The sequence below is a fragment of the Nothobranchius furzeri genome, chromosome 4 (genome assembly GCF_043380555.1).
Source record: "Nothobranchius furzeri strain GRZ-AD chromosome 4, NfurGRZ-RIMD1, whole genome shotgun sequence".
In the NCBI taxonomy this organism is placed as follows: domain Eukaryota; kingdom Metazoa; phylum Chordata; class Actinopteri; order Cyprinodontiformes; family Nothobranchiidae; genus Nothobranchius; species Nothobranchius furzeri.
In genome coordinates, this window is record NC_091744.1 from 80,792,084 (window position 1) to 80,815,538 (window position 23,455).

General features: G+C 46.2%; 1 protein-coding gene across 3 annotated transcripts in view; it reads right to left on the reverse strand.

Moving 5' to 3' along the window:
* The window catches only part of LOC107396201 (synaptic vesicle glycoprotein 2B), a 28,715-nt gene that overhangs the window by 4,290 nt on the left and 970 nt on the right, over window positions 1–23,455 (reverse strand). The window contains exons 1-14 of one of the 3 annotated variants that reach the window (XM_015975790.3): window positions 18,671–19,062; window positions 13,313–13,724; window positions 12,888–13,114; window positions 10,968–11,148; window positions 10,374–10,525; window positions 10,049–10,182; window positions 9,681–9,770; window positions 9,159–9,272; window positions 8,118–8,206; window positions 7,463–7,538; window positions 7,192–7,280; window positions 3,755–3,888; window positions 574–774; window positions 346–505 (exon numbers count right to left, since the gene is read on the reverse strand). In XM_015975790.3, the coding sequence (XP_015831276.3) occupies window positions 346–505; window positions 574–774; window positions 3,755–3,888; window positions 7,192–7,280; window positions 7,463–7,538; window positions 8,118–8,206; window positions 9,159–9,272; window positions 9,681–9,770; window positions 10,049–10,182; window positions 10,374–10,525; window positions 10,968–11,148; window positions 12,888–13,114; window positions 13,313–13,548 (1,883 nt within the window). In that variant the 5' untranslated portion in view covers window positions 13,549–13,724; window positions 18,671–19,062. The other 2 variants (XM_015975792.3, XM_015975791.3) reach the window with 2 other exon arrangements.

Here is a 23,455-nt window from a genome sequence, read left to right on the forward strand (position 1 = left end):
CCGGGATGACCCTAACCCTAACCGAAAAGCCAAGGTGTCCAGCCGGACAGAACCCATCTGGGTTACGCTGACTGGTGCTGCTGGACGAGGGGCTTAAAAGAGCTGATTTGGTCAGGATTCAGTTCTAGAAAGCATCTGGCAGCAGGTACACCACTGTGACCTCTGACCCCTCACACCTTTTTGACCCTATGCCTTGAGGCTCACACTTTCAGCTGTTGGAGCTGAACCTGGTTCCTGTCAGACTGAGTCCAGTTGCAGGACCAGGACCAGACACGTTCTAAGTGTCTGAAGGGTCCGGTCTTCTTTTTTAGGTTTCCTGGGTCTTACAGGTGAATCTAGGGTTACCTCTTTGAAGCGGGGTAGAGCTCCACGGTCACCACCTCGATGCCGTTCCACGCCGCCGCGCTGACGCCACAGAACAGACATTGCAGGGCGATGATTGCCGATTGGCTGAAGCTCAGAAGCAAGAAGAAGGAGCAGCCAGCAGAAATGAGCATGGATCCACCTGAGGAGACCACACACCTGTAACAACACGCTACTAGATGAAACCTACTTGATGGCTCCAGGTGATACCTATGATCCTGACTCGGCCGATCTTCTCCACAAAGAGTGCTGAGATGATGTTGCCAGGCAACACAGCCAGACTTCCCAGGAAGCTGACAAGGTAGACGAGCACGTCGTTCTCATCCGTTGTGTCCAGGTGGCAGCCATGTTTGTTGTGTTCAAAAGTGTTGTTCTCCATTCTGCAGTCGATGAACTTCTCCTTCCACAGGTCTGCAGAGATCAGAAGCAGAAGATCCTTTATTGTAATTCGTACAACGAAATGAGGTGCAGTCCCTATATCAGAATGAATAAATAGAAATATATAGTAAGAAAATTTAAAAATAAATAAAAAATAGGGAAGCAGCACACGTACACTAGATGGCACTAATACGACTCCTTATATACACTTAAACTGATAAGTTGGCACGCAGTCTACATGAAGCTGTACTGCACTTGAGACCAGTTATCCTTCTGAGGGCAACCGGGTGGAAACTGCTGCTCAGCCTGTTGGTCCTAATTTTAATGCTCCCACATCTTTTGCCTGCAGTGGCGTGTCCAGATCTTTTAAAATGGGGTGGCCCAGGTGAGGCACAATTTTTTGCATGGGTGGCACCAATGGTTATGCTTTTTTTGTTTTACCCCCAAGCCTTTTGTGGACAATGAATAGCCTATTTAAAGGTAAATTAGCGTGGTGACACCTGGGGTGGCCAGTCAGATTCCAAGGGTGGCATGGGCTACCCCAGGCCACTCCCTGGACACGCCCCTGTTAGCCTGATGGCAACAGTTGGAACAGGTCATGATCAGGGTGGGAGGAGTCTTTCAGAATGCTTTCCGCTCACCTGAGGCAGCGAAAGTTGTGCAGTTCGTCCAGAGAGGGTAAGCGACAGCCGATCTGCTGGGCGGTCTCTACGATAGGCGCTACTGTGCAGCTGGAGAATCGCACAGGATGTTCTCAGTGGAACAGCGACAGAAGGATATCAGCAGTTTTTGAGAGGTGTTGCTTTTCCTGAGGACTCTCAGTAAGTAAAGTCTCTGCTGAGCTAGCTCTGTAGAGTTTACGCCCCAGCAGGTCGTGTAGCCACGTTTACATGTGCATATTTAATCGGATTGAATGCCCATTCAGATTGAAAATTCTGCATGTAAACATGTCAATCAGAATATTCTGATCCGATTCGGCCCGATCGGATTGAAATTTCAATCCGATTGAGAGAGGTGGTTTATTCCGTTCTTCATTCCGATTGACGTGCATGTGCACAGCCATTCGGATTGTTGGGGTAAAACAATGCCCACTGCGCATGTGTGCAACAGCCAGCGGGCCTCTCCGCTGTCATTTGGACTGCCTGACTTCAAAAATGACGGTGTAATTAACACAAGCGGCGGCTTTTAAATCCGACAACAAGCCGTCCCGTTTCAGTAATATTTAATTCAGAACTTGCATTTTGTGGAAGTAAAATAAAAATCTGATTATTGCACAAATCATTCGACAAAGATGTTCAAATCTTTACTGGAAATACGCAGGTTTATCGTGGGGGTTGCAGCGCACGGATCCCCGTTTCTGTCAGCTTTGAACACAGCAGCTTCTGCAGCAGGTGATGGAGACACGCTTGTAAAGAACACAGGATAATCTGGGTTTTACAGACCTGATTGGAGGCTGATGTTGGGTAGGAAAACGTCCTCGGTTAAATACTCTGGACGACAGTAAAGTCCGTGTTCGTTAAAAGCACGTAAACGCAGATGACCTGAGATGCGGTTCGTTAATGATGAACACAGGCTTCTAAACTTTCTGAACATCTTCTGTTATTTTGTTTGAACAGATTTTTCTCAACAGTTTCAGCTGATCGTCACATGTTATTAATAATAAGCCACAACAGAGCTCAGTAATAAAACATGAGGCTACCCCCCCACCCCCCACTCCCGCTCTGTGCCGCAGCGCAACAGCTGTCAATTCAGACCTGCGGACCAGCTGATCAAGAGGCAGACATAACCCTCCCTTATTTTAATCAACAATAAAATGCAGCAAAGCATATATCTGCAGTTATTCACTGAAGAAAACGTAACTTCTATGAGCTAAATAAAAATATTAAATTGAATAAATGGATCAGGAAAGCAGGAAGAATAGTTATTTCTGTTTTTACATTTTTCTTTTCGTTTCATGGCGTTTGTTTACAATTTTTCTTTCGTGAAAGGCAACTCTGCGCATGCTCAACCTATTTAATCGGATTAAATGCTTGGTGCATATGTACGCACGGCATGATCGGATCATTTCAGTTCGTGTCCATGTGAACAGAGATTCGGAAATTCCGATCAACCAAGATTTCAATCGGATTGAGGAAATTAGGCACATGAAAACGCAGCTACTGATGTGAACTCCCAGAAAGCAGAAGTGTGACACCCTCTCCACACTGATGCAAAGTGGTTGGATGACCGTTTTCTTTGTCTTTGCTGATCAGAGGAGATTCAGAGGAACAGTCCCCCCAAAGGCCCTGGTTTTCAGGGTCTCTGTCCTCCAAATTTTAGATGTTTTTCTTCTCCAGCACACCAGGGCCCTCATTCATCAGCCGTACTTATCAACAGATGTGAGCGTAGGAACAATTTTACACATGCTGTGGTATTTACCATCTAGTACTTGTGTGTAAAACTGTTCCTAAACATCAGAACCAGCTCAGTGGCCTAGTGGTAGAGTGTCCACCCTGGGTCTGGAAGGTCGGGGTTCGATTCCTGGTCGAGCCGTACCCTCCCTGTTCCCAGCTTTAAGGGGTTGGATTGGGGGGTTAAACCACCTGCAGCCACTGCTGCAGCTCACCACTTCCCTCCAGGGGAATAAGAAATCAGGAAGGGGGCAAATAGTTTTTCACACCACTGTATCATCAGTCGAATGCCGAGGAACATGCGTACGAGTGGCCTCGTGTTTCATAAATCAGGATTTTGGCCATTTGTAAGATGTTGCAAGAGACAGTTTCTACAATTGTTTGATGAATGAGGACCCTGGTTGAAAAACGACCTACACAGTAGGTCACCTGACTGAAGTCAGGGTGACGCAGGAAACATCTGAAACCTGCAGGATGGTGACCCAGGAGGACCACCTAATCCCCCCCTGTCTTCTCAGATGCTTAGAAAACTGATGTTCTGATCCAGAATGGTTGTCCAGCCAACAGCCAGATTACCCCCGATAGACGTGGCTCCTCCCACCTGCCACTCCAGGTGAACTCACCTGTGTTGTAGAAAATGGTGGAGCGGATGGTGCAGTTCTCAAACGTGGTGTCTGTGGACCTGATGTCCTCAAAGAGACAGTCTTCAAAAAGCGAGTCTTCAAACTTCACCGACTTTATCTCAATCCCGACGAACCTGTGAGGATGTGATGAGACACACAGACCAGCAGACACACAGAGGGCCTTTCTCAGGTTCACGTCCACACCTTCAGGGACCTGAGGACGGGTCCAGGGGGCATACCATGACGTAAACACATCTTAAATGTTTAGATCGGATTATGTTGAATTAGCCAGATTAAACTCTCAGGTGAGTTTTTCAGATTATTAACCCAAAAGCAAACAGGAAGGTTGATTGTTTTCATTTGGATGAAACGCAACCGATTTTTCCCCGAGGAGGCTGTAACCGTGACAACATATGAGTTAGACACGCCTCCTGACTCTGATTGGCTGTTTCCACTCTGGTACAGCAAATTTACCAGAATCATCCTAAAGACTCCAGGGTCGTAGTGATGGGTCTACTTTAAAGAGCAAGTCACCCCCTACCAGATTCTTACTCAACTCCCACTTCCTGAGTCAAGAGTCAAGAGTCAAGAGTCATTTATTGTCATATTCTCCACATGTGCGGGACATACAGAGAAATGAAATTCAGTTTCAGCACACACAATTCAAAGATCAGACATACGTGGGTAAGACACATAACCCCCAAATTCCACTACCTCCGCTCCGCTGCGCTCCGCTCCGACACGAACGCCGGAGCAAAATCGGTCCCGTTGTAGTCAATCAGAGCAATTCCACTACTGCGGCCGTGCTCCGGCAGTGCGGCGCCGTGCGGCGCCCTCTGTTCCGGCGTCCGGCAAAAATAGAATCGATCCTATTTTTGCCGGACGCCGGAGCACCTCCGCAGTAAATGGACAGAAATCACAACGGCCCAACAGGAAAAGGAGCAAGCACATCTTCCGTTTTTCACAATAAATCGCTAAACAAAAGGCGTTTTTTGTTTCATATGCACAGGTTTAACAACTTTTAACAACTATCAATGGCGGCTGAAGTTTAAATGCACAAAAATAAGCCATAAATACAGTTGCCACTATCAAAGTAGTCACACTTTGTTGATCCAAACACTGCTGATCTCTCAACACAATGATGGGCAGATTAAACAGCTCATGCCGATGCTTCTCCCGCACAACGGGTGTTTGGATCTAATTTCCGCGTTTATTGCTCGGACTGTATCGCAAGATCTCGAAAATCCCGCGCATGCTTGTTTGCCCCCCTCAGGTCTCCGCACCGGAGCGGAGCCGTTGTAGAGCGGGTACCAATTGAGTTCGGAAGCGAGCGGCTGCGGAAGGCGGGGGCGGACCGGAGCGGAGCGGAGGTAGTGGAATTTGGGGGTGACAAGAATTGGTGACTGCGGTCATTCGCAACATGAGTCGCGCTACCTTAATAGTTAGATGAAAAGGGTGTTACATGAGGAAAGTTCAGGGAGGGGAAAAAAAGGCATTAACAGGGTTACACCAGCAGGGTGTAGCACTCCAATGCAAAAAAACACCCGACATGGAAGCACAGACAGCACGTGTACAACATCAGAGTCCGATGGGGAGGTGGGGGTGGGCGGGATCCTGAAGCCTCCAATGGGAGCTGCCACTGCGGCGCATCGACCAGCTGCAGAACAACAGGTGGGAGGGAGAGATAAGGAACAGAGAGCACATTGAGGTCCCTGCAGATATAGCCTGAAGGGAGAGGGTGAAGGTCGGGACACAGCATCTGTCGGCATTCCTCCTTTTGTGGGGGTGTGTTGAGACAGCCTTGAGAGGCTGCTATGGCGTCAGATAAGGATAAACATAACTTTGTTTAGGGTAGACAGAGATAATCTTCCCCTCCGCCTTGGAGTCTATAACCGGTCATTCATGTCCACCAGTGAAGCCAATTTTATATTCCACATCCCCGCATCGTCCGGCGACCCTCTCCGAGATCAAATCCATCTTGCGCACTAACACAGGCAACGCCGCAAGGACATTGTCCAGCTTACGGTTCACCTCGAGTAACGTCCCAGTCTGTGAGGTCACCGCACGAGCGGCACATTCCGTGGGTACGGGTCGCACTCCAATCGCTCCCGTCTTCCCAAATTTCCAGAAAACCAGATATCCTCCCACTCCAATCAGAAGAAATCCAGTGATCATCAGGCCGAATATCCACAAATCTTCCACGTCCTCGATGGACAGCTGAGAGAGGCACACGATTCGCCAGACCTCCCAAGAATCGAGTGCATATCCCGATGCGAATGTCCCCTCGGGACAGGTGGGAGCCCCCTTCTCCGTTCTCATCGTAGAGAAAATTTTGTCAATCACGTTGAATGACCAATTAATTAAGTCCATATTTCCAAAAGGAGAGTAGTGGTTTCAGGAGAAATGCAGAGAAGTGCTCTGTAGGCAGACAGGACAAGAGCCTTGGGGAAGCCGATAAGGGAGCTGAGAAAAAAGCGTCTGTACTCTCTGAAGGCTGAAGAATGACTGACTGAAAAATGCAACAAATGCTGTTGCCTAGCAGACCAAGAGGGTGGAGCCGCTAACAAATACACACACTCACGACATTGTGACATCATAATGTACCATCTAACATCACAGTGTACCTCTTAGCAAATAGCGACGGGAGATTTAAATTCAAATGCAGTGCTGAGTTTTTACCTGACGACGGTGCGTCGCTGACAGTTTTAGGCAGAACTTTGACTAAGATGAACTAAAATGCCGAATTATTGACTACCCTTGTCTACAGCACGATCAGACACTCATTTATATAGTTTATCAGCAAAAAATTGTCGATTTGGAGTGACTTGCTCTTTAAATATCGCCCTCCTCTGTTAGCACCATTATACACAATTAGATCTGGGTCCATCTGGACCCCGTTGACCCGATCAGGCTCTAAAGAACCGGAGAGAAGACGAGAAAGCAGGTTGAGAAAGGCCTCCAGTAAACATGAACCAACTTCTATCGCTGCAGAATGGACAGAATAAGCAGAGTGTGGAAACTCCCAACATGCACTGCTTCAGGTCCAGCAGCGTGTTGGGCAGAAAATGAGCAACAGTCGTCTCCATGGCAACGCTATGCTATGATCCAAATGAAAGCTAGAGCTCATTCTGTCTTGTTTCCTTCTGCAAAGAGCATAGAAGTGAATAGTACTGATGTACAGTAGTGACTGGTACTGTATGTGTGCTCCGAACCCGGTTCTGGTTCAGAACCACGCTCCAGCTCCACTGCTATGAGAATGGGTTATGAATGTTTAAAAGTAAACAGGAAGCAAAAACAGAACAGGATCAACAAAGACTCAAGCTCATCTGGAAAGAAGCAGCTTCCTGTCATTTAACTGGTTACATCATTAGGAACCATCGGAATGTTTGGGATAGCAACACCCGCCTGTTGGGAATCTCTGGACCACCAGTTCTTACTTGTCTCTGATGTATTCTCCTTCTCTGTGGATCTGGTTCTCCAGAGAAAAGTTGAACTGGAAGTTCTCTACTCGCTCTCCGTGGAATGTCTACGGAGAGAAAACAGCCGGATTTCTGATGGGTTGGATCCAAACATCTCATTTAGTTCCACCTTAAACTTTTATTTTCTAAACAACAAACTAAATAACCGGATGATTTCATTCATGAAGCTGATTTCAGATCTAAAACTCAAAAAATAGTAAATGACTTCAGTTACAACCCGTTTCCTCACCTTCAACCTGGACTCGTACTCCTCATGCTGCAGGTGTTTGATCATGTCGGGGAACCACACAGACAACCCGTAGTAACTGCAGAGACACACACACATACACACACACGCACACACACAGCGTACACACACGCACGCACGCACACACACACACACGTGCATGCACGCACACACACACACACACAACCACACACACACGCACGCACATGCACGCATGTACACACACACACAACCACACACACACGCACGCACATGCACGCATGTACATACACACAACCACACACACACACACGCACGCAGCCACGCATGTACATACACACAACCACACACACACACGCACGCAGCCACGCATGTACATACACACAACCACACACACACACACACACACACACGCACAAGCGCACACACACACACACACACACACGCACATGTGCATACACGCACACAAGCACGCACACACACACACGCACACACACACACATGCGCGCACACACACACACACACACTGATTCTACCAGATGTTGTAGGAGAAATTTGTTCTTTTTAATCTGACCTTAAACTTAGATAAATGTCGTTTCTAGAATCCAGGAAGCAAAACATCTGACTGCAAAGTAAAAGGATGGAGACCGGAACTGGGTCAAGCCCAGGTGGTACCAACCTGAAGGCCATACAGAACCAGATGATGGCCATGAACAGCGTGGCAAACCTAAGCTCTGCAGACAACAGGGACGCCACGTTTCTCAGGACCTGCAACAGAGTGAAGAGCTTGGTTTCATAAGGTCCACTCTTACCCAGACCAGAACCCACGGGTCACAGGTGTTCTGAAAAATAACCTGAGCAGAACCAGGAACCAAAAGAAGTGCTGATCTCTCGCTTACATGGTCTGTAATAAAAACTGATCCTGATCTTGAGTCCAGACAATCCTGGGTTTGACTTTGGGCCTGAGAGGAACTGCTTTGAGACTAAGTCTGGTCTGGGTCTAGCTGGATCTGTCTGGGTCTAGGTGGATCTGGTCAGGGTCTAGGTGGATCTGGTCAAGGTCTAGGTGGATATGGGTCTAGGCGGATCTGGTCTAGGTCTAGGTGGATCTGGTCTAGGTCTAGGCAGATCTGGTCTGGGTCTAGGTGGATCAGGCCTGGCTCTAAGCAGATCTGGTCTAGGTCTAGGCGGATCTGGGCTAGGTCTAGGTGGACCTGGTCTGGGTCTAGGTGGATCTGGTCTGGGTCTAGATGGATCAGGTCTGGCTCTAAGCAGATCTGGTCTGGGTCTAGGTGGATCTGGTCTAGGTCTAGGTGGACCTGGTCTGGGTCTAGGTGGATCTGGTCTGGGTCTAGATGGATCAGGTCTGGCTCTAAGCAGATCTGGTCTGGGTCTAGGTGGATCTGGTCTGGGTCTAGATGGATCAGGTCTGGCTCTAAGCAGATCTGGTCTGGGTCTAGGTGGATCTGGTCTAGGTCTAGGTGGACCTGGTCTGGGTCTAGGTGGATCTGGTCTGGGTCTAGGTGGATCTGGTCTGGGTCTAGGTGGATCAGGCCTGGCTCTAAGCAGATCTGGTCTGGGTCTAGATGGATCAGGTCTGGCTCTAAGCAGATCTGGTCTGGGTCTAGATGGATCAGGTCTGGCTCTAAGCAGATCTGGTCTGGGTCTAGGTGGATCTGGTCTAGGTCTAGGTGGATCTGGTCCACGACCAGGTACATACCAGTTTACAGATCCTGAGCGAGCGAACGGCCCAGCGCTGCACCGGCGTTCCCGTAGCAGTCTGGATCTCGATGAACTCATCCTCAGCCGTCTTTGGAGCCTTGATGTGGGTCACCTGAGAAACAGAACAAAAGCTGCTGAGGTCACAGGTTCTGATCTGAGATGAAATCCTGCTGCACAGGTCCGCTCTGACACCTGCAGGCGGAACGACCAGATCCTGGTTTTCCCAGAAACCTAAAAGCACATCAGCCCTTCACTAAGATGCGTTCAGGTACCGACTGGGTCATCAGCACTGAGACGGGCTTCACATGTTTTATTTTGAGATGTTGACTCCGAAACGGGATTCCCATCAGAACTCCGATCTTAGGTTTGTCCAAACAGCTGAATCCCGGATTTCATCATTAAAACAGGTTTAACAAACTCGCCAGGCCTAGCAGGTTCAGAACCAAGGGAACTGGACCACACTGAGTCGCTGAAGCGGATTACTGGGATCCAGGATCAGATCCGGCTGGGATGTACTCACAGTGAAGACTTTCTCTGGCTGCCCTTTGGCTCTCCAGTTGGTGTCATGGACCTGCTTCAAGATCATCCACGCCTCATCGTGTTTGGCATTCTACACACACACACACACACACACACACACACACACACACACACACACAGAGGAACTGTATGTTTTAGTTTCTTTCTTCCCAGTTTTTTTTCCCAGTTAAACATTTTGGTCCTGATGGAGATGTGGTGTAAACAGGATCAGGAGAATAATTATTAATGCTTGAACTTCTTCCAGAGCCGGAATGGTAATCCAGGTTTTTGTCTCCTCACTGAGAGAAATCTGCTCATCAGGACCCACCAGAACCGCCACCGCCAGGGGGTGTAGGCGTGCTGTCTCACCTCCAGCAGGAAACGTGGACTCTCAGGCATGAAGGTGAGTCCCACTAGAGACATGATGGCAGGAAGCGCCGCCACCAGGACAAACACCCTCCAGCTGTGGAACTGGAACTCTGAGCCCATACTGAACCCCCAACCTGTTCGCACACGCACACACACACACACACACACACACACACACACACACACACACACACACACACACACACACACACACACACACACGGGTCTAGTTTATCTGCGATGGCATCATTTATCAGCTGTGATGCACTGATTACTCAACGAGGACTGAACTGGATTTGATTGATGAAGGAACAAGAGGAGGTACCGTATCTGGGGATGACGCCCCACGCCGTGAAGGAAGCGTATATCCCACCCATCATCCAGAACATGCAGAGCCACGACAGATGTTCTCCTCTCTTCTCCATCTGCAGGAACTCTGAGAAGTATGTGTACACGATGGGCACCGTGCCTCCGATTCTGAGCAGAACCAGGAAAAAAAGTCAAGGTCTCTGGTACCAGAACCTACAGAACTCTGTGCTAATAGGAAGGAAAATAAGGCTCTGGACTGGATCAGGAGTTCTGGACCATGCTCTGTGCTCCTGTGCGGGTGGAGTTGATCTGGGAGTTCTACTGCGTTGCTTTAACCAATCTTTGACCCAGTTGCGCAAACGGGCTTAGTGGAGTCCTGGTTCTGGACCAGGTGATACTCTGGGACTGACTGCAGCTGAAACTCTTTGGTCAGCCATCATTAACCCTCTCAGGCTCAAAACAAGTTTTGATAAAAGGACGAACAACGAAGTCCTTCAGGCGAACTTCTGAGGTTAAACAATTCTCCTCTCAGAGCTTGATCTAAAGGAGCCGGTTCGTCCCCTCACTTGTTAGTGGTCATAATGATTTGGCGGGTGTGTGCCCATCTTACCCGATGCCCGACAGCAGCCTGAAGAACAGGAAGAAGCTGTAGCCTTGAGCGAATGATGACAGGAAGGCAAACACACAGTTGATCGCCAACGCCACCATCAGACAGCGGCGGCGGCCCAGTTTATCAGCCAGCCCCCCCCACAGGAAGGCCCCCACCATCATGCTCAGGAAGACCACCAGACCTGTGCGAGGGGGTCAAAGTTCAGTCACGTTAAGCTCTTCATACCAACACTGATCATGTACCCAACAGCTGCTGTAGAAAGGAAGCAGATCACCAAAATAAAAGCAGATGTTCACAATGCTTTTATTCTGGTAGGCAGTCAGGCGGCCAGATCTACACCTAGTTTAATGTTTAGATGTAAAATTAAGTTTTGATACCAAACTTGTAGTTCCGACTCACATATTTAGATTTGTAACTGAACATTTATTTCTAACATCATTGGGAGGGAACGTGGTTCTGAAGTGTGACTTTAAAGCTGCAACAGCAAATCCGCAAAACAAATGCCTCCTAACAACGTTCTAGCGTAGCATAGCTATACATATGTTGTGGCTCTCTCACATTTGTCCAAGTCCTCCACCAGCAACCATCGGACCATCTGGTTGTCGGTCTTGCCGAACCGCTACACCTCTGTGGGTCCTCCACTCGTCACACACGTGTTCAGCACCAGAACACCAGTGGTGGGAGAGGCTCTCCTCTCAACAACATCAGAGAAGGAGAAACAGCCGGCTACTACCACTTCAGCTTCAGGACAAACTACCGGGTTCGGTCCGGTTCGGGTGGATGTGGCGTAGAGCCGATACCCCAGGGGAGGGGGTGAGTTAAAAACGAGCTCGTTTGCAGATTTGCTGTTGCAGCTTTAGATCTGATGCTTTGTTCTGATTCTACATTAAACAGAATCCAAACAATCATCTGCAAGAAATACTAAACAGATCAAACAGAACCTAGGAGTGGAGCCCTGATCCGGATCTTTCCGAATCTCTGGCCTGACTCGGCACTTCAAGTGAGAGTCACGTCAAAACACTCAGCTGTTCTGAGCCAAGATGTCCTTTGGGCGGACAGGATTTCACCCAAGCGTACAGATGGCCATCTGTGGTGTGTGTGTGTGTGTGTGTGTGTGTGTGTGTGTGTGTGTGTGTGTGTGTGTGTGTGTGTGTGTGTGTGAGTGTGTGTGTGTAGTGTGACTCATCACTTAGGTCTCCAGAAGACCGTTGTTTTTAAACACAGCGTCGCTGCAGGAAGAGGCAGAGCTGAGACGCTGTGCAGCTTTCTCCAAGGTCAGCATAGAAGGCATCGATCCAACTGCTGAGTTAGAACTTCAGTGGGACAAGGAACAGGTCCGAGTCCAAGCTCTGTGTGTGTGTGTGTGTGTGTGTGTGTGTGTGTGTGTGTGTGTGTGTGTGTGTGTGTGTGTGTGTGTGTGTGTGTGTGTGTGTGTGTGTGTGTGTGTGTGTGTGTGTGTGTGTGTGTGTGTGTGATCCTTTAGAACAGTGTTTCTCAACCATGGTCCTCAGTGCCCGCTGGTCCTGCATCTCTCCATGTCTCTGCTGCAAAATCCTGTTAATCACTCATTTTAGTCAGACGTGTGGCAGCAGAGAAATCATGCTTCTAAAGTTTTGAAGGAACTGAGAGAGGGGGAGGACTGACACACACACACACACACACACACACACACACACACACACACACACACACACAGAATGAGTCCCCCCCAGCTGGAGCAGAATTGTTTTTCTCCAGAGATGTTCTTCCTGAAGATGCAGCTATGTAACCTTTAAATCTGATGCGTGTCGTTTATGAAATCCACTGAATTCAAGCATCATTAAGTAAAGAATTCCACAGCATCAACGTTTATAAAAATGAAGTTAAAACGGGAGAAGTAAAAAGCAGAAGATCTACCTGACCAGGACTTCTCACACTTACCCAGCATCCCTTTCTCTGCGTTGGACAGACACAGGTCTTTCTCAGCCGACGGCAGAGCAAACGCCACTACAAAACACTCGACTCCGTCGGCCATCAGAGCCAGACCCAGAACTACAAACAGCGTCCACTGGAACTTCCCGTGACCACAGTCTTCCATGATGTCCTCGTACTGCTCCGATAACTCCTCCAGGTCAGAGATGGTGCTACCAGCAGGTCGAGCTTTAGCTCTGGAACACAGGAAGGTACAGGTCCAAAGAAACGCAGCAGGTCAGTGGGAGACTCTGTAACCAGCTGGAGGTTTGATGGAGACATTTTATAAAATGTGGGAAAACAGTTTCAGGAGGATTTTAGACAGAGAATCCTGGGAATATTCCAGGATAAAGCAGGATTTAAGATGTGTGAGACCTTCTCGTACATCTCCTCACCGTGCAGCTCTCTGTGCCGCCTTCACCTCATCAGGATGAGGGATCCCTTGGTACTCTCCTTCATACATCTGATCCTCCTCATCGTGTCCTTCAGTCGCGTCACTCGCTGCGTCCTCTTCCTGAGAAGGATAATCTGCCTGGTATCCGTATCCGTCGGGACCGCCTCCCTCTCCATACGTTCCGTAGCTGTCGCCTCCTCCCTGCTGGTGGATGTGGTTCTGGTAGCGGTCAGCCATCTTGGCTTTCACTGACAGCTGATGATGCCAGGAGGATGAAGAGTTGTTGGAGGTCTGAGGGTCTGCTCTGGAGTTCCGGAGAGATGAAGCTGAAGCGTTTAGTGGACTGAACCTGAATGTTGCTGCCTCACGCTGAAACCAGAACCAGAATCCATCGTCCAGTCTGAGAGTTCAACCTGCAACCACAAACATCTCATCAGAAACCGTCACACATGCGGTTTAGCCTCCAACAGGTTCTGGAAATGTAAACCAAAAGATCTCACCCTGACTTTTGCTCATGTGACCTCATTTCCTGTTTGGTTTTCTGACTCTCATCTTTTCTGCACATTTCTGGAGTTTCCATGAGGCTGGGGAACGTTACGCCCGGAGGAGGAACCCGCAGGACCTGCCAAAGGTTCTGTTTGTAGCACTTTGGTGTTTAATCAAAAACCTTAAGTCTGTTTGTGATCGACACAGGTCTGGGACGTGAACAGAAAGGAGGAGCCACGACTCGTCCCTCAGGCTGTTGACTTGATGCAAGATGTTCATCTTAAGAGCTTTTGTCTTCCAGGAGCTTCATGTGGAACAAGAGGACCACATGAACGTGGAACTTCAGTCACAAACGGATCAGAACCACATGGTACTAAAGCTGCCCACGGGAACGTGGGACTTGACACCTGATAGTGAAACGAGTTTTTCTACCAGGGAAAGTAAGTCAGAGATACTGGAACCGGTCACGGGTCAGGATGTTTCTCAGGGCTCACCTTCACCTGCTGCCAACGCCACGTAAGTTTTATAAATGTTTCAGTTTCATCGCCACACATCCTGGTTTTGACCTGGTGACTGATTATTTCCTCATTAGGAGATGAGCTGATGAAGATCTGACAGGAGAAGTGAGGATGAGGAGGACAATCAGCTGCTTCTCTCCTGCTGAGTCACTCCACCCCTTCCTCTCTGTCTGGTGGGTTTACACGTGAACCACGGCAGAAGCGACTCACGGAGCAAAACCAGGCTCTGAACGACGTCGTCACAGCATCCAAACTCACCAAAAGATTCAGGTAACAGAACCGAGCCCGCGTCCAGAACCAAACCCAGGTTCCAGCCCAGCTTCAACCCAAAAGTCCACCTAACATCAACACCCCACCCCCCACCCCCAGGAGGCCCGAGACAAACAGCTGGAGTAGAAGTTCTGATGGTCCCGCAGGAGGACCTTTCTACTGGGTCTGATGGAGACACCAGGAGACAACAATGAGCTGTGATGTAATGCAACCCAGAGGGAGTCAGACTGTGGACTCTGAGAGGACAGCATCAGTCCTGCGGCAGTGAGAGACACACATACCGGTTTACCTGTGAGGTGTGTGTGAAACTCCCATGATGCTTTGCATCGACAGAACAACCTGGAGCTTAATCTGCTTCATGAGGAAGCGTCTGTGACTTTTTAAATGATTATAATAACAAACACGATCATGCTTATTATTATTAGACTGATGATATTTCTTAAAATGGAGAAAAAAAAGGGCAACAGTAATCAGACTCCTCCCACATTAGGCTCCTCCCAGAGCCCGCCCACCATGTGAGCAGCAGCTGCAGAGGAAGTGAGCATCAGTCTGGTCATTTAGGGCAGATTAATAATGCATCATGTTCCCGTTTCAGACTGAAGCTGCAAATCTGGAGCAGCAGAATAAAAACCGCTTTTTCGCGTCTCCAGCTGCACTCTGGATTACCTGCAGCTGGATTACAGGAGCTTCATTTGCAGTTAAAAATCACCTGCTTTAAAAGCAGTTTTCACACATCGTCTGGCCTCAGCGTTTCTCAGAAGTCCCTCAGATAATTGTTTTGAAGGGGAAGTTCACTGAAAAGCCGTTTTTTACTTAAATCTGAAATGTTTTTCTCACTCTGAGTGTTTCATGCAGGCTGAACATGAAAATAGTCTCCTACACTTATCTCCTGCATCAGCATTCATTCGTACCAGAGAGCACAGCAGAGTGAATGAAATAACAAGTACTTAGGTGCTATTTTAGTTGGGGACATCAGGGACATGATTCTGAGTTTCATCGCCACTACTGTGAATGATGAAAGCTCATGTTTCTTTAACAAGGCCCTTCTAATTCATCTGCAGGGGTCTCTGGCAACGAATGCCTTGTAAGTCATACTCTGGGGAAAAACGCTCTGGTGTGCCTGTTTCAGCAAAGAGGAGAACGAAGCTAACACGGCAGGATCTGGAGTCTTACTTCCTGATATGTGGACATCTCTCCTCTGATTGGCTAACAGCAACACAGCTCTACCACTGACTTGGTTTGCTCTGCAACGTTGAAGTTTTATCTCCACCAATAACACAAGCCTGGAGGAGTTCTGCTGTGTGGTGGAGTAGGTAATGCTAATGGTTAGCTGCCATAGCTGAGGCATTCTCTGCTGCTTCCTGGACGCTAAACCAACAACAGCCTTCTCCGTCGTGAGTCCAGATGGGTGAGTCCATGAATGTTAAGTGACAGTGTGGCGTAGATCTGTCAGGATTTTCTAATCCTAGAGTTTCACCGTCTGTTTTGTATCAGAAGCTAATGCAGGAGATAGGTGTAGGAGACTATTTTCATGTTCAGCCTGTGTGAAAAACTCAGAGTGACCCATTAGAATCAGAATTAATCATTAAAACAGGGTTTCTCAGTGAAGGGTCATTTTAAGAAAGAGCGTGGCATGCTGGGAAATCTGTTTCATCCAATCAGTAATCAGCGTGCTGAATAGTATACACTAGCTAGCATTTTAGCTTATTAGACATGATAAAACTGGTCATTTTTACGGCCGTGGCAGCACTTACAGCACAGTTTTGTTGAATATCGGTTCCATGTTTTCTCTGATGGTTCTACTGTGAGAACACAATCTATTTTCATGAATCCGGCGGATCACGGACGGCTTGGCTCTGACGAGGGAATATGGATTTAACTGAAACCTGACACAGGTAAGCTACGTATTATATTGTGGATGCGTTTCAGAGAAAGCTTGTGAGCGCTGCTGTGGCCCAGAGGTGGATTATGGGATCCTAAATTTAAAGGCATACTATGCAACATTTTCAATGTTTATGTTTGTTTTTCTTTATCTATATAGTGTTTACACTACCAGGGGGTGGCCAAAGTGCTCAACACTTCATATGGAAAAAATAAACAGTAAAACCACAACAAAATCTTTAAGCACCAGTATAAAAGGTTACAAAAATCGGAACCAGTTTTAAACTATTTGGAACCACAAGAAAAGTGATGAAAATCTGATTATTTTTAAGAAAGCAAAAATCAAGAGCACAGGGTTCAACACAGATTACACCCCTCCAGGATCTTCAAAAGCCACGTGAAAGAGGTGTGTCTTTAAGCCAGGCTTCAGTAAAGGGACATCAGTGGTCATGCACCGGTCAGGTGGAAGCTTGTTCCACAGCTTCGGAGCTCCCATCGAACATAAGCGACCCCCTCGCTAGATTTGGGATCATGAAGATGAAACTTACCAGAAGACCTTGTCTCTGCCCTGCTTTTGTACTGATAAACATCACAGACGTAGGATGAATGCCTTCAAACACAAACATTATAATCTTGAATTCAATTCTGAATCTAACAGGGAGCCAATGATGCGGCGAGAGCACTGGAGTGATGTGTTGCTGCCTTTTTCATCTCTTAAAATCATTTTCTTGATCCAGCAGGGTTCATGAAATGTCACCCAGACCCCCCACCACCCCCTGTGTTCGGAACACGCGCTTGCAACTTCAGAGTGGCGGGCTACCACCTGTTGGACTTACAGTTCCAGCATATGACCTACTTATTTTAGATCATGAACACAGCTGATTTGTTTCATTTAGCGATGAATCACTCTTCTAGACATTAATGAAGCCTGAGGAGACGTTTCAGCTGTTAGATTTAGGTGTTAAAAAGACGAACGCACAGCGAGGAGACATGTTTCACATTTGGTTACACTAAATGTGCACAAGGGGTTGCTAAAACCAAGCAGAAGTGTGTTTTTAAACTTTTATTTATTGAATAAAGCTCAAACACATGTTAATACACTGCCACGTATATTGTAACTAAATGTCAAACAAATATAATGATGTATGTTTCTACCTCTTCTGCCTTTCCCGGGATTTGACGATTTCACTCTTTCCTATTCCTTTTCTCTCTCCCTTTCCTTACTTTTCCTAATCACAAACTTTAACTTTTGTCATTTTAAACATGTTTTTAATCATTTAAATTAAACCTTTTTATATTTTAAACGTTTTGTTCGTATGAAGCGTCTCGTGAATTTTATCTTGAGAGAGGTTCTTTCATATGTATATATATATATATATATATATATATATATACATATATATATATATATATATGTATATATACACATACATACATACATATAAACAATTAATATATACACACACACACATGCACACACACACATATATATATATATATATATATACGTATAAACAAACTTAGCACCTCTCTCAAGATAAAATTCATGAGACGCTTCATACGGACAAAACATTTAAAATATATACACACACACACACACACACACACACACACACACACACACACACACACACACACACACACACACACATATAAACAATTTAAAAACAATCATCCCAAGCAGTCTTCAAGCCAAACTCATGTTTATCGTCCCCACCAGTTTTAAAGGTGAGCCTAATGAGCCACTGGCAGCAGCTTTAACATTTCTGTTGACTCTTTCTACAGACGAAACATCAAAGCTTCTTTTCTCAACTGGTTTTAGGACTTCTGGTAGCAGCAACGCTGGAAATTTCTTCAGCTGTTGCTTTGCTAGTGGAGTGAAAACAAGGAACTCTCATTGGTTAGAATAAATACTTAAAGGCCTTCCATACCCCTCCCACATGCACCTGTGTGTTTGATTTAGAGCTTGAGAGTGAACAGTAAAAAACCTGTGTGCGGTTACATAATGCTGTTGGATAAATCCCGGCTGAATAAAAGCTTCCTGCTCGTCACACACTTACGTCCTGTTTTCATCTGCAGCTGTTAACATCGGCGGTTTCTCTGCATCTTTCTCTCAGTTTTGACTTTAAACAACTGCTTTTGCTCCAGAAATAAAAGCAAAGTTGAAACCGCAAAAGCAGCAAGCAGAAAACCAGTCTTCTTACCAGGATGAGTGAAAGTGAAGCTCCGGACAGGAAGTCCCTCTATAAAGGGGAGAAACTGTGAGCAGCATCACCCCAGCAGGGCAGGATGAGGGATTAAAGGAGGACCGGTCCTGCCTCCTCCGATTTTCTGCAGCGCTCCTCCCTGCTGCTGATGACCCTTCCTCCCCCACCCCACCACGCCCACAGTGGTACAGCCCGCCTCTGCTGCAGAACGGGCCATCTGTCAGCCGGAGGGGGAACCAGGGCTGAGGGTGGGGATGGGAGTGGGGGTGGGGGTGAGGGAAGGAGGAAGCAGATGGATTTCTGGGGGGAGGGGGTTGATCGGATGATGATGGAGGAGGAGGAGTGAGTGACAGATGTGATGACCAAGAGCAGAGAAGTTTCCTCTGAATTCCTCCGCCTGTGTGTTGTTCCCTTCGTTTGGGATTCCTGAATAATTTATAGAGGAGGGAGGGACAGAAACCAGGAATACCAGGAAAGTAGCTCATTCCAAACGTTCGTTTCTAGAGGACGTTTCACTAAATATTCACTTGTCTTTAGAACCGTAAACACTCGAGACAGTGGTGCACAGGTGAGGGGTGGGGTTTTCAACCAGAAACCTTTGCTTGAAAGGAAACCTGAATATTTTCAGTGGAGCAGATCTTTGAGGTTCCACATGGTTGGTTATTTGTTTTCTAATTAAAGGAACTTCTGCAAATAAAACGTTTCATCAGGATCAGTTTCCCCTCAAATCATAAAATTCTAACAGCTGGGTGGTTACCATGGTGATGCTGATGAGCCACGGACCACAGTTTAAACATGTTTCAGTTTTCTTTATTCTCCTTAAGAGTTAAACGATGCCTCTCTCGTGATGTTAAGCATAGCTCCCGTCGAAGGTTTAAAGGCCGACTCTGCCTTAGTTTACTGTTACTGGGCTGTGGCGGCAGGATGATGGTTTGTTACTGCTCTTAACTTTTAATGCCTGCTTGTTCTTTGTTTTTATGTGGTGTGGGATTATTTATTATTGTTTTTTAGTATTAGTATTTTAGTACTACACCCTTTATATCATAAATGATGGCGGTATGACTTTTCACTGACTCTTAAAATTATGGGATTTCTCCCAAAGAATCATTAGAAATGAAGCTATAGCCACAATCAGCGGCGCTATGGAGTGCCAAATATTGGTGGGTCTGCAGAGCCGGAAAACTGCTCGGTCTCCTCTCGTGTTTACGGTCAGATCTCCAATGCTAGGTTTGTCACCAGCTGGACTAGTTGTGTTAATAAGGATTCATGTGTTCTCAACTCAGTGGAGTTGGTGAAATCATAGCATGAATATCAAAGCTGCCGTATTTGAACATACGCCCTGAAAAAGTCAAAGAAATGATGTGTGTTTTTTAGATAAAATCTGTTGTTTTTAGACATCTTCATGTCTATAGTAACAGTAATAATAACAATTATAATACTGAATATATTTAGCAGTTTTAAACTAATATTTAAATAGAAAATGGAGGAGGACAGTTAATGTTCCACCCAAACTCTCTATCGGTGATGGTGGTGAAGAGGAGGAAGATCCTCAAATGTATCATATTCTAAACTTTTCTGATAATCTGTATTTGATCAGAAATGTTATCTATTGTTCAGTGACTTTCAAGAAGATTTACAGTGATCTGTCTTTATAAAAAATTACTATATTGTTTAATAATAGTGATATATTCTGTATTATTCTACAGTAATATCATAATTTATGATTAGCTAAATTACACTTAAGTGTTTTATAATTATCTATATTATTCAAAAATAATGTTTATTTAACTTGTTCATGGTTTTAAATGTCTTTAAAGGGGCATTATGGAAGTTTGACAGCCAAAACATGTATAGAAATAATAAATTTCTTCTTCATACATTCTCCTGCAATGCCCTGGTCCTGTAAAATGAGCCCTGGCATTTTTACTGTGATTGCCTGTTTTTCTGTAAAATCACAGAAATTTGAGAGATGCTCGGGTCGAGCAGGCTGCTTCATGCGCGTTCACGCTCAGGCATAGCCCGTAGCATTTGCTATCTGTAGCTTTAGCAGCAGAGAGAGAGGTAGTGCCACTTTGTCGCTATTCCTAACGCCTAGTGACGAAGCTAGCTACATTTCTGAGGACCCTTAGTTACTTTCTGTAGAACTTTCTTCTAGATATTTCCTGAAAATTAGCAACAAAATAGCCATTTTCGCTCCGAACCATTCTTTGAATGTTGTTTCAGCTGTCATCAAGGATATAAATGTTACAGATATAAAGAACATCACTGGTGCCTTAGCTCACCTAGTAAGACATCAGACTCTCGTGCAAAAGATCTGGGCTCGATTCTGGATTTGAACATAGTTTATTTAGAGTTTCTTTTTTACATTAATTCAATTCAATTCAATTCAATTCAAGTTTATTTATATAGCGCCAAATCACGACAAGAGTCGTCTCAAGGCACTTCACATAATAAACATTCCAATTCAGGACAGTTCATTAAGCCAATCGATTAATGGTATATTTTTTTACAGTAAGATGCCCAAATTTTTATTTGAGAATCGCCAAATGGCATTGAATGGTTAAATGGCCTGTATTTGATATAGCGCCTTCTAGAGTCCTGGGACCCCTCAAAGCGCTTTACAACACAATCAGTCATTCACCCATCCAAAGACACATTCACACACTGGTGGGGATGAGCTACAATGTAGCCACAGCTGCCCTGGGGCGCACTGACAGAGGCGAGGCTGCAGAGCACTGGCGCCACCGGTCCCTCCGACCACCACCAGCAGGCAACGTGGGTTAAGTGTCTTGCCCAAGGACACAACGACAGTGACAGACTGAGCGGGGCTCAAACCTGCAACCTTCCAATTGCGGGGCGAGCATTTAACTCCTGTGCCACCGTCGCCCTAATTCACAGATATAAAAGATGTGGGTTCAACTTTCATTTTGGAACAATTTTTCAAGCAAGGGAAGGGAATGATCTGAGCATGCAGGAGGACTGACCCATCTTAAATCTTTGTCGGCTGTGCTGAAGAGAAAGGTACAGAACCAAATTATTTAATTAATTAGCTGCGCGTTCTCCTGTCCTCTGTCCTCCAGGCCACACACACACACACACACACACACACACACACACACACACACACACACACACACACACACACACACACACACACACACACACACACACACACATACACACACACAAACACACACACACACACACACACACACACACACACACACACACACACACACGGGACTGTCTCAGCTGTTATTTTCGTTAAGGAGTGTGCACGTACAGCATGCGCGCCTTGTGCACGAGCCTACTATTGAAGCTGCTGTTACACTTTTGGCCTGAGGGGGCGATCGCGAGCATAAAAATTCAAAACTCCGTAAAGTCCCTTTAAATTTTACTCGATGCCTTTTTTCTTTGTCCTTTTGTGTCTTGTTCAACACTCTAAAAAAGGTGAGGACCAAAAAAAAAGTCCTCATTTTGTAAGGAAAACGGTCAACATGGTCCTCAGTATGTAGTATGTACAAGAACACACACACACACACACACACACACACACTATGTGACCTTAATCTCTCCCATCAGAGATCTGGAGTGGAGCTGTCAGCAGTAAATGATGAAACTGGAAATGGGGGACATCCATAATCCCAGAGGGTTACTCCTGCAGGATTACTCAAACATGATCAGTCAAACGGAGACACATTGATGTCACTCAGAGCAGCCAATCACAGGCCGCCCATCACTAACATCACAACATGTAATCTGATGATAATCCCAGTGTCTGCAGTCTCCAACTGAAACAGAGGTAGAACTCTCTCCTTCCACAACATGGGCCCTCTAAAGCAATCAAATTACTTTATGACACACTTTTAGTTTTTGTGTCCTCAGATGAACCCAAGAGTTCTGAGGCTTTTCTCTTAATTAGAAATGAGAAATAAAAATAAATCCTGACTAACGAGAGGCTGAACGAGTGACTCTGCAAATGACTTCTTGTCTGAAATCCAGGAGGCTGGAATTTGTGGGATTGGTCTTCGTGGTCTGGCATGACTCAGCACATTATTAGATTGGATTGGACCGACCGCTCTGCCAAAGCATCAGCCTGATCAATGGAGAGGAACGGCTGCTGGAAGCTTTTCAGAGGGTGAGTCAGGTTTACAGAATCAGAACTGCACAAATAAAACAGAACCAGCTTCCTGTTACTGTAAACCAGTTAGCTCCATTTGAACTAAAATGACTCTTGGCTTTTTTCATCAATGAACTTCATGAGTTGAACTTTTATTTAGAAAATTTTTCTTAGGTGAAGCAAATCTGAGCCTAAAATTAGTGAAAGTTTCTGATGTTCCGGCCCGAAACGTCATCTCTGCAGGATCACATGGTCTAACAGAGGACAAATACTCAGGAACCTGGAAGACTGAAAGATCGTGGGTTCAAATCCCAGTTGGGTCATACCAAAGATATAAAGATGGGACACAACACATCCCTACTTAACGCTCAGCTCGTCGTTGGATTGGGGGGTTCCACCACCAAACGGCTCCCAAGCACGACCACAGCTGCAGCCACCGCTCTCCACGGGGATGGGTCACATGCGGAGAAGTAGTTTCACCAGTGTGTGATGACTAATGAGACTTTACCTTTATATCAGGAAAAAGTCCTAAAAATATCCTCCTGAACTTTAGAACTTCTGATCCAGAACCGCTTCACCGAATCACATCGAAGTCTGGAAAACCAAAAGGTTCTGGACTGGATCAGGGTCTTCCTCAAGCATAAATAATTTATCATTTAAAC